The following is a 12,079-nucleotide window of genomic DNA, read 5'->3' as shown; positions in this document are numbered from 1 at the left end:
TCTTGTGTTTGTTGCTATGATTATTAAGTTTTCACTGGAATTGACATAATGTTAATTGCAATATGTGCAGTGCATCAAAACCCTGTCCCACTAGTAATGTATTTCAGCAGTTATCAACACAGAACCGACCAGACAACTATCGTCATCAAAATACTTGTATATAAGTGGTCATTTTTAATTTAAATTATAGTATGTTCCTGGTCTTTGAAAAATAAACTGCATGCAGGAGTCAGGGTAAGACCCATTTTATTGTTTTTAGCTTCTTTTAATTTTCTCTTAAGAATATTTATTCTATTGCTGCTTTTCAGCCACTTTGTTTGTTCTCTCTCTCTCTCTCTGGGTCTGGTGACCTACTGAAAGAGAAGTTGCATCTAAGCAGGCTGCCGATAACCATACACAGGTGCAACCCATTTTACTTACACGCTGGTTCATCCCAAACCTCCGCCCTACAGAGAATGCTCGACCACGCCCCCCACTGCCATATAAGGACTCACTTCTAGCCAATTACAACATCACGGCCCTTTACACAGCATAGCTTTAATAATAATGCACACCCCAAATGCAGAATTTCTGTCTTTTATTTTTTTTCTCCTGAGAGCATAAACTACTGACCTATTCATTTCCCATTTTAAGAATATTTCACTTAAAAAAAAAACTGAATTTGGGTGAACTGAATAAAGTGATTTAAATTTGAAATATAATATCAAAGCTTCTGAAATTTAAAATGACTATTTCCATAGTAAGTAGGCTTGAGTTGGTTGACACACACCAACATTATTCACATATCCACAGCATGTAATGTAGACATTGTGGATAATGTAATTTACACATGGAACATATGCTGATTTGTTTATTATGGAAACAAAACTCCAGAGCAGTGTGTAGCTCATTACAAAAATATGCAAAAAAAATTGTAACGGAAACAGAGGCTTTTATGATGGCCATGTGTGGTTGTTGTTAGGTGTGTGTCTAGCCTGCTGTAAGCGGCTGCATTAAGTCTCCTCTGCTATGCTGCTGTTGCTTCTGTGTGTGGGGAATTCTCTGCATGCGAATTGAGTTGTGTTCTCATTTTTCCAGTTTACGTCAGTCGCTTTATAAAGGAGCCAAAGAAGCCCACTGCTGGGCTGGGGGCTTTAGGTTTTTTTCTTGCTGCCTGCATTGCATTTACGTTTGGCTCAGCCATTGCCTTTCCTCTGAGCATTTACTTTGGAGCAAGTAGGGGATGGGTCCTGTTCAGCGTAACTGTACACACTGGAAATGCACTGAATATTTCTGGAGGTCGATTAAATGTTGTGTCTCAGAGCAGAGTCTACTGTTATGGTGTTGTACTCACAGTCAGACGTGCCCCGGGGCTTAAAAGGACTGGAAGCCATTGACTCTGGCATAATTATAGCTGCTCTGTGCCATTGTATCTGCTCCATGTAGTTGCTCTGTGAAAGGAGATTTCTGCTCATTTCAATGCTTGTGGAAGCAAAGCCAAATACTTTCAGAAATTTCCAAAATTGACAGTTTGATGTACTATTGTGAAAACTATGATGAAATAATGATATGAGTAACAACAGATGAATGAAAAATAACTTTCATATTTTCTTTCACATTTGATGTTAATTAGATTAAAAGTCTGAACTCTGCACTGCTTTGACAATTCCTAAAGATTACATTGGCAGGATTCAATCTCCAGAGTTGCAATCTTGACTCAAATTTATGTTGCATATTATTAATTTTGTCATTTTGATATGTATAATCACATTTCTAAGACTACCTAAAGATTACTTTAAGATGAAAGTTTTATTACTGTAATATGTGTTTGGGAATTTTTTAGGGTGAAGGCTTATTCTATTTAAAATGATCATATGAGCACAGAATATGGAAATATGTCAGACTATTATTTTCAGCATATCAGTGCAATGCTATCACTTCGGTTTGTAATGCATCCTTCTTACTCAAGGTTTCTCTGTAGCCTGTGCCGTATGTGCACTGAGAGCTGTCAATATTTCTGATTAGTTCAGGAAAGTGGAAATGGCTCCCCCTACTGGATTTATGCTAAAGCAGCTTCTCCGTCAGACAAAGCTGCATACCACGGGGCTGATTAGTTTTACTCTGGAAGTATCTCACAAAAAGGTGAGGCTTACCTGTTTATGAGGTTTTTGGTTTTACCTGCATTGAATTGATTTCACCACAGGTGTGTCATAAAGTGATGGACACTATGATGGACATGATGGTGGACAAAGTGATGGACATGGTATGCAGGTGCAAGCACATGGTAGTTCACGGAGGAGAAACTAGAGAAACTGTAGTGCAGCAGTCACACAGAGCACATCAGAGCCACATCAGAGCATCTGTTGTCTGTCAAAACATAGCAGAAACAAAACACTTTGCTCAGTAAACAAGATTTGTTTGTTCAGTAAACAAGATTCCAATCGACCAATCTTTTCATTTTCTTGCCAGCGTTTGCTAGTGACGTTTGCTTGTCGGTCACATGGGCCTCCATCTCACAGCTTCAAAGCATGATCACCTCATAGAATGATCAATTAACAGCACGGATTAAAACCTCTTACAGTCTCTAAAAGCACCATCCTAGGCAGTTGTTTCAGGACTGCATGTCTGTGTCAAATCTGCTGTCCACAGCAAGCTGGGTGAAAATATGTATAGTATTAACAGGATAAGCTTTAACAGTCAAAAATGCTAATATGACCTGCAACAGCATCATGTAATTTGCATAACAATATTTGCTAGGTAGTGTAATTTGCATAAAGCACATTTGCATAAAATTAACGTAGACTTGCTTTCAATAATTATTAGCATAATTAGCATATGTGGTGTTTTTTTCTTTAGGTAAATTGTTTAGGAAATTGTTTATTTTCATCTTATTTTTGGCATTGAGATTATAAGGCGTGTAACATTGCATGTATAGTTGGCTTCCATTTTTAGTTTATTTAGTTTTGCTTTAGTAAGTCCCAGGCCAAAGAGCAGGTTGTCTGAGCCTAGCCCCTTCCCTGTAGAACACCCCTCAGCTCTACATATGTAGGAGGCTGAGTTTCTAGCCATGACAGTGGCTGTCATGGGTTGGGATGATCTCATTATATCTGATTTAAGGTACAGAACAAAAAACACATTTAATTTAATTTAATTTGTTTTAAATTACATAACAAATGAGGGGAGATCACTGGTGTGATTATTTTATCTTTGTGTGCTAGTTCTCTCAACTGGTTCTTTGGCCAGCAATTCTGAAGTTTCTTGACCAGCCAAATCCTGGACTCCTGGAAAAAAAGACTAAAAAGGGTGATCAGTTCAATGCAGAAATCTAAATACTCCATAATAAAAGAAGGTGGTTATTTTCGAAGGCTTGTATATTGTCATTGTCATGTTCTTATGACACAGAGCAATAACTCAGGTCAGTATGTTTCCTTCTCTTAGTACAGTGTGTCCCATCTCCAGGTGAATTGGTATTTTACTGCTCGTGGCTTGGATCTGTTGATATACATGCATATGCACATCTTTAGGAGGTAACATGCATCACGTTGCAGGTGTTTGTCATTCCACAAGACTGTGAATGCCAGTGTGGCCCTGAGGTGCCTGCAACCCAACTGGGAAGCAATAGAATCTCTGTTGACTGTAAGCATTTCATGTCGTGTGTATGATTGACATGTTATTGTGTTTTCGTCTCACCTATGTGCTGAAAAGTAAGGCTGACAGAGAAGATAATTCAAGTCTGATTTTATCTTTGTTGACTGCATGCTTATATGTCTATACTTGATTCATGTTGTTGTGAACCTACCATCTCTGTTATGCTCAAGACATACAATGAAAGCACAATGTTATGCAACAAAGAGTGTTCTTGTTGTTATGCTTTGGTGCACTATCCAATGATAGTTTTTGAGCTAAGCTATCATGCCTATAGCATATAGGAAGGATTATTGCCTGTGTTAGGAGCCTGTAATATAATGCATAGATAATACTTTTTATTGAAAATTTAAGAGATTACAAAGTACTTTACAATATAAAGCTACAAAATATAAACTACAATAAAATAACAGTAATATTAAAAGAAAAGGATCAAATAAATGACCAGAACATTTCAATAAGTATTTTGCAGTAAAATTATAAAAGACAACAAATCCAAATAGAATGCAATTAGAAGTAACTGAATCTCTCTCAAAATGCATGTGTCCATGACCGCACTGTGCTCTACATGCCAGCTGAGTTTCCTTTGTGGCTGAAGACATCAAAGGCTTGTACCATGTAAGGCACTGAATCTGGAGAGCAGGGTTTCTGTACATGCCTGCCGGGGGCGCTGAGCAGGTACATGGTGCCATTAGATATGTGACACACCTGGGAAGCATAGACGCTGTGGCCCAGATGCAGATCATCTCTTAGCCTTGTTTTAGGGATCTGATGCAGAATGCTTCGTGCTGTAATGTAGTCATAAAACAGAACAGAGGATGGGCTTTTGCAACTCATGCTTGACTGATACTGAAGTAATGCAATTACACGTCAAATGCATAACTCCATGGTGGTGATATAATGTAACCCCACATGAAAGCCACATGACACACAGGAAAATCATTCAGCAGCCATGCCAGGTCAAGTGCTCAGTATGCAGACTCGTGGTGTTTCTGATAACATTTTTTGATAGGATGATAACAAAGACTGAAAAGAAGATGCATATTTTTTACACTTTACACATATGTAAATTAAGTGCTCCTTTGTGTTAGCAAGCTGTTAACAGATGTAACATTTGGGGTTATTTGTTAAATAGATGATGTAAGATGTTCATGTAAAAATGCAAAGCTAAGTTTGTTTAACACTTCAGACTTAAGCTTGCAAAGTGATGACTGTGGCAGAACATGTTCAGAAAGCAAATTAGGAAAAGCTTCAGCGATTTGCAGGAGGCTTAGCTCTGAATCATGACTGCGCTGACAGCCCTGAAACTTTTCTAGGCATCAAATATTCTGTATGTAAAATGGAACCACGAAGTAATGTCAAATATACTGCCAAAGCTAATTGCAGACACTTTGGTGGATCTGAATCATATGCTTCCCGCGTGATCGAACAGTGGAATGTATGTGACATCACAAATATGTCACAGATATGTTATCCTTCATAGGGGTGCTTGCTTTCACAAAAGCCGAGCTTGGCAACAGGCGCCGAGTGTGTTACACAGCAGTTAGACTACAGTAAATCAGCAGTTTACCAGCAGAGATGAACGAAGAAGGGAAAAGGCGTTTCTTCATAGTAATTCGGGGGCAGAGCAGAAAGAAGTTCACGCGAGGCTGCATCGGACGTGTGGACGCAGAGACGCAGAGTGGAGATCTTATTGCACTGATTCATGCAGGGGGCAGTTGTAAGTGTACAGCTGTAGTGAAGAAGGAAGACGCATGTCCACTCACCCAGCACCAAGCCCAGCTACTGTTGTTCGTCTCTCCTGCCAGCCGGCGCCTGGAGGTGCTGTGCAATGTTGCGCTCTTCAGTGCCATCTGTGAACTGGCACAGGAGGATCTGGTGGTGGTCCGGTCCAAAAAGGGTTTTCAGCCTTGCTTGATAAAGAACCTCGTACAGATTGGTCAGAAGGGCAGCCCAGAAGACCTGCAGATGCTGGGCTTTGAGTTAGAGTTGGTAAGGAAAAGAGTGCATATTTGTGTTAAGAATTGTACATTAATGGCAATAATATCAGTGCACACGCGACACCAGCTACATGGAAACCTCAAATAAAAAATATTAATAGTGAATTAAAAAAAATATATATATATATATATGTTTACCTATAGTCTTATATTTTTACAATTATAGTTCTGATAGGTATGGTTTACTTCCTTAATTAGTGGTAATTGACATTTTCCCCTGTGATTTCTTCTTAAGGGAGTTTTGCAGTAAATGTAATTGTAAATGCAGTGCATACACTGACATAATAACATGTCAACAAAACAACACAAACTCAACGTAGGCTATGCATTTTAAAACTGCACAAACTCTCTGTATGATATGCATTTTAAAACCATACAGATTATGTATAAGCTATGCATTTGAAATAATGCTTCTCTTATTTATTAGCAGCTTGTCTCAATAGCTTGATTCCCCTTCACTTCAGTCCCAGAATGCAGAGCAAAAGGTGCTGAAGAAGTCCATTGCGATGCCCTGGTTCAGTGCCTCAGACATTGTGCAGGTGGCTCCGAAATTAAGGCACCACACTTCAGGTCAGTTTCCACTTGTTACCTGTATCATTTATTTTTATGTTATATTACACTGGTGCACAGGAAAGTACACCCGCTGTACTTGATAGTAGATTGCAATTATAGGGAGGTTTGAGGCTAAATAAAGGGAGAGAGTGAGGTTGTGTGGGCTGTCTCCAGGCTGCACCTGCTCTGGAGCAAAAGGCATCAGCAAATGGATTTCAAAAGATCAGCCAGTGGTAGGGAGTGAGAGCAGGTCAAAGCCATTTCTATGGATTTAGATTTGATAATGATACCAGTGACAGTCTCACAGACTAGCAGTGGAATATTCTTCCAGTGAAGAGGCTGGCTGATGATGGGAGTGGTAGAGCGCTGATGTAAGGACTGAGGGTTCATGTGATAAGGAAGAGTGACAGATCCTAACTCAGAACTAGAGAGACCAGCTGAGGAATCTTTGAATTTCTCAGAAGGATTACACTGCTCTGTGTATAAAGGTTACACTTCATCTAAATTATGTTATTATATGACATCTGGATTTTTTTTCCCCTGCAGGTTTAACCAGAACAATTGTTTCTCGCACGGATTCCATGCCCAGTTTTAGCTCTCCTTGTGGAAAATTGTGGAATAAAATATCTAGCCAGGAAATGTTCCCCACCAAGACCCTTTGCCGTCATCCTTTGGAGGTTGGGTCATTGGTGGAGGTTGTGTTTGGGAATAGGCTTGTATATGGTGTAATCAGGTGGATTGGGGTTCTGGAAGGAAAGAGACATGAGTGGGCGGGGCTTGAGATGGTGAGTTTGTTACAGTTTGTTACAGTTTTCTAACCTTTCTTCCTGATTTTCTCTTTTAAATGCTCATAGTTAATTTGCCATGGAAACCAGTTTCACAGATATTCAAATATGTCGCTTTTGCACATCTATCCAGGAGGTTGACACGACCATTGTTTCAGATGGGAAGTTTGGCACTAAGCGCTACTTCACGTGTGAGGGGAACAGGGCTCTTTTTGTGCCACTGGAGCAGTGCAGACCAGACAGCAGGTTCCTGCTCACATTACCTGCACAGGAGCTGCTCACACCACCCCAGACCCTGCCTCGTAAGCATCTCCATGTGGCCACAACTTCTAGAGCTTCCAGCTCTGCCCCTCCATTCAAGAGGACATGGCGTAAAAATGGAAATAATGGTTGTTAACTATTGTTCTTCTTCTTCGCCCCAGCTACACTGGTAGAGGATGTGGATGAATATGTGCTTCCTGTAGCTGAGTCTGCGGCCTTGTCTTTATTGGTGGGCAGGATGAAGGGAATCCAGGGGCATTTCAACTCCTGCTACCTAGACGCCACCCTCTTTGGGTCAGCACCTGGCTGCTTCAGTCTTTTAAACGGCCTTGTCTTTCAACTGTTACTGTGCTATTATTTGCCAATTGGTGTAGCAGGTTTATTACTGCTGATTAGATATTTTACTTCTCTTTCTGTTTGTGTCTTTAGTCTTTTCAGTTCATCTATGATACTGGACAGTGTTTTTCATAAATCAGCAGATGTAGAGACGGACATCTCACGCACTTTAAGGAGAGACATTGTGAACCCTTTACGCAGGTAAATCTACTCGCACATCCCTCGTTTCCCTGCTTTCTGTAACAGAGTGACTCGGTTGAGAAACTCGGCTTTTGTTTCACCTTGCTTCACAGTGCGACTGTGCAATAAACATACCACCACTTCTGCCCACAGATGCGGCTTCGTGTCAGCGAAGAGTGTAATGAATCTGCGCAAAAAGCTTGGCTGCGGCTCATTCGTTACAGAAGAGAAAGGTAGAGGCAGAGCTTCTCCGAAGTCGATAATACAATATGCCGCATGTTGTGTGTCTGCACGTGACTGTATACCTGTGGAACTAGAGATATACACTCAAAGTAATACTTCTTAAAGCCCCTGTCTGCTCATTTTGATGATTATCTCATATTATCTAAAGTTTTTGTAAGTAATTTATTATGAACTGGCAGATAAAGAATGACAAGAATTTTTTGAGAATGTCAGACTTTTTAAACGATGTTTCCTCAGATCTGTTGTATTTGAGTTGGGCGGAACTAACTTTGACGTACGTGACATCAGGTCTACCAAAATATCAATCAGAGTTGGTGAAATGTTTACATCATCTTCCTGCTGTGTTCAGGCAACCCGTGCATTTCATAGGCTCTCATACATCCACTCGTCACGTGTTACTTAGGAGATAGCGGTGCCGAAAACGGGTGGGAAAATGAACCCAGAGGTCAAGGGTGCACACAGGACTGCACATATGACATTTTACATTTGTGATTTTGAAAATATTTGGCTTCGACATACATAATAAATGACAGACTTCCTCTACATTGATTTACTGAACTTTTACTATAAGAGCTTGTGAGCTCTCCCATCTGAAAGCAGTCTCTCACATAAAACAGCCACATAAATAGCATCTTTACGACCAGCTAGTGTTTTGGGTACACTTTTTTGACAAATAATAAGTTTTACAGTGGTGTGTTTTCCTGCAGGAGTCACCACTGTCAATCATTATGCGATCTGACACCCTTACAGGCAGCAGTTTTTGGAGCATTTAACTACTATGAAATTATATTAATACATATATATTTCTTGAATATAACATTGGTCAATGTTTTTTTTCCATTAAAATGAATTCTAATCATATGAAACCAAGCTAACAGGGGCTTTAAACAATATTTAAACAGAATTGCAAAAGCAGCAGAGCTGTTGCCATCCTGCTTAACATTTCAATTCTGGCCTCATGACAGTGTTAATTAATGTATCACTTTAAATGTCTCTTTCCCCCAGATCCAGAGGAGTTTGTCACTGTCCTCTTTAAGGAGGTTCTACATACAGAATCCTTACTAAAAATCAGGTTTGTTCAGATCTGATCTCTTTTCTCAGGTTCTCCTGTGTTGGACTTCTACCAGCTCACCACCCTGATAATCTGTAACATAATTACGCTTTTAGTCATGTGATGCAAAACTTCGTTAAATTGTTCTGATTAATGACAGAACTGTGAAACTGGGGCACTGGTGAAGTGGCTTTGGTGAAGTGATAATTCCACCAAATAAAGGTTGCCGAAAATTTCACTATTCAAATGTGCATGACAAAAATTTAGTAACTGTGCCTGCTCTATTAGGTCAAATAGAGAGCTATATCAGGAGGCCTATACCCACCAGATAATTATTGAGAAGAGTCAAGTGAAATCTGCTCCAAATGTCCAAGAGCTTCTGTTAATGTCTTTCATGACAAGTGGCCTGAAGTTTGATGAGGTACCTTTTTTAATCTTCATAATAATCAATGATAATTAAGGCTATCAAATGGCCCACCTACAGGCTAAATACGTTTTAGCAAGTTGATCTGTCTCTTTCTCTCTCTCTCAGGTTCCAACCTGTCTGATACTTCAGATGCCACGGTTTGGGAAGAAATTTAAGATGTTTCCTCATATCATTCCCTCCACAGAGCTAGACATCACTGACCTCTTGCCTAGCTGTGAGTTTGAGATTATGAACCTCCACTGAACACAACTTCTTTCCATGGTTCTTACTGCAATTCCTAGTCCTAAGTAAAGCTGTCTTCCCTTTAGCCCCATTAGAGTGCTTTCTCTGCGGTCAGCTCGCTGTGTGTGAATGCATACAGTGCACGGAGGACCACAAGCTCCAGCCAGGCGTGATGAAACTGTACTGCTCCACCTGCAACATACAGGTAATGCTTTACTTAGTTTCAACTGCTATTACAGTTTCCACTAGATAAATTGTGGACATTTTAGCACAGGTTTAATTACATGCTGTGTCATTTTTCATCTCTAAAATGGTCACACCACACTGCATGCATGTAAATTACGAGTGCCCAGTTCTGGTGGTGAATGAATGGAGTCAAGCACAGTTTGGTAATTTATCTGTGTGAACGTATCTACTGAACCTGTTTATTACATAAGGGGTTGAGTCCAGTGTGTTTCAACCTGGAATTTTTTCAAATGGGCTGTACTCTGACACTTCACTGCCAGAATTGTGTCCCCTAAAATCTTTAAAACTCTTCATGATACATATGGTACACCAAAGTGTTACATGATACTCATGACAAACATCATGTGATCTTTTCCCTGGCCCGAAACCCACAGCTGTGTCTATTTTTGCTCCAGGTGCACGCTCACCCCTCCAGACAGACACACAACCCTATGTCAATCTCTGGACTTGAGCTGTTCCCAGCAGATGAGCCTGTGAAGAAGCATCGGATGCAGCTGTTTGCAGTGCTCTGCATTAAGACCAGCCATTATGTGTCCTTTGTGAAATATGGCCCTAGTCCTAAATCCTGGCTCTTCTTTGACAGCATGGCTGACCGATGTGGTAAGTCAAAAGGACTTACCAGTGACATAACAAAATACCACAATACCACATACCACAATTTACTAGAGCAGTGTTTCTCAACCCAGTCTTCAGAATCTTCACAGGGGAACATTTTCTTTCTGACTTAGCTCCTCCTGCATCTTTAACAGGTGTTTGGTGTTCTTGATTGCTGGATTAGATGTGTTGGGAGATGGGATAGAGAGGAAATGTGGATCATCTGCTGGTCCCAAGGACTGGGTTAAGAAACACTGATTCAGAGTGTTAGACAACAGTCCAGGTTGGTTATTTTGAGAGAATTGCTTCATGTCTGCACTCTAAATTCTTTACCATTCCATAACTTTCATATGTACTTAGATTTCCCCTATTCTCAAGGGACTAAAACATGCTGACCTTACTTATTGTGTGCAGGTGATGACACCAAAGGCTACAACATCCCTGTAGTCAGAGCATGTCCGGAGGTAGGAGACTTCCTGTCCCAGCCGGAGGACAAACTGACCCGAGCAGACTTGAGTCAGACCAGTGAGCTGGTGCGCAGACTGCTGTGTGACTCCTACATGTACCTGTACCAAAGCACAGCCACAAACACCTATCAGATCTGACCTCACAGACTTCTCATGCTGCCCTGAAAACACATCATTCTCATCTGGTCCCTATATCATCATGACATCATTACAATTATGTTGTGGAGGTGACAGAAATAGTTCTCCTGCTCAAATAGGTTTCAATTCTGAATTAGGCAGTGGTGTAAATCATTATTTGTTTGAGAAGAGAAGCCAGAAATCTGACCAATTTGAAGATTAGTGCTCTATTGTAGCTTTTGTTGATGTGATCCAGGCTACGGTATAAGAAATCCATGGTTTTCTAGCTGTTTATATGTTATTTTATACAGCCTATAGGTGTTTATAGCTCTTGTAATTTAATATCAATTCTTGTTTTGTACTGATGTTAATTCATTTTTTGCAGTCTGCTTTGTTATTATTATATAAAAAATATATTCACACAAACTCAGTATCAGCCTCATTACTGGAATTGTAAAGCAAGCTAACAGTAAAATGCTGTGCTTCTTTTTTCTATTTTAGACCTATGGTGGAATATCTCATACAAATGAGAAAGGATTAGGCGCTGTTACATTACGGGCCTCACTAACTGAAACAATACTGATCCACAAAGGCATTTTGTGGTTGCTAGAAAATTTAACAGGAATTTAATACATCGGTAAGCTTTGTCTCTTGTGAGTTGTGATGGCTCTCAGCAGCAACCACCCTTACCCTTCCCAAACAGCATATCCCTCAAATAAGCCCTTGCAGTATTTATTGCAGCGAAAAAATGTGAAATGCAATACACAAATTATACAAATTACTTTTCACTGACGTGAGGAAAATGTGCCAAGCTGAAAAGCAAAACCTTAATTAGGCTGCCTGTCTCTGCTTGATTCCTTCACTAAAATCAATTAGCAGGGGCTTGCTTTTCCAAGAATCAAATGCTAATTCATTTCATAAGCGAATGCAATCTGCCTTGAAAAGCAAGCCAAACCGTTACATTGCATTTCACT

At 40.1% G+C, this 12,079-nt stretch overlaps 1 protein-coding gene across 1 annotated transcript; it reads left to right on the top strand.

Moving 5' to 3' along the window:
* The first annotated feature begins 5,074 nt into the window (after positions 1 to 5,074).
* cyld2 (cylindromatosis (turban tumor syndrome) 2) lies at positions 5,075 to 11,492 on the top strand. The gene is made up of 13 exons (XM_027001896.3): positions 5,075 to 5,616; positions 6,089 to 6,194; positions 6,723 to 6,961; positions 7,095 to 7,263; positions 7,384 to 7,516; positions 7,652 to 7,759; positions 7,892 to 7,971; positions 8,987 to 9,053; positions 9,321 to 9,453; positions 9,565 to 9,673; positions 9,768 to 9,886; positions 10,323 to 10,527; positions 10,936 to 11,492. The coding sequence occupies exons 1-13, from the start codon at positions 5,203 to 5,205 to the stop codon at positions 11,124 to 11,126; spliced, it is 2,073 nt and encodes a 690-aa protein (XP_026857697.2). The 5' UTR covers positions 5,075 to 5,202; the 3' UTR covers positions 11,127 to 11,492.
* Positions 11,493 to 12,079: the final 587 nt, after the last annotated feature.

This window comes from Electrophorus electricus, chromosome 22 (assembly GCF_041902795.1).
Source record: "Electrophorus electricus isolate QZ-2024a chromosome 22, ASM4190279v1, whole genome shotgun sequence".
Taxonomy (NCBI): Eukaryota; Metazoa; Chordata; class Actinopteri; order Gymnotiformes; family Gymnotidae; genus Electrophorus; species Electrophorus electricus.
Note: the sequence above shows the minus strand (reverse complement) of the source record. Positions and strands in the feature narration are given on the sequence as shown.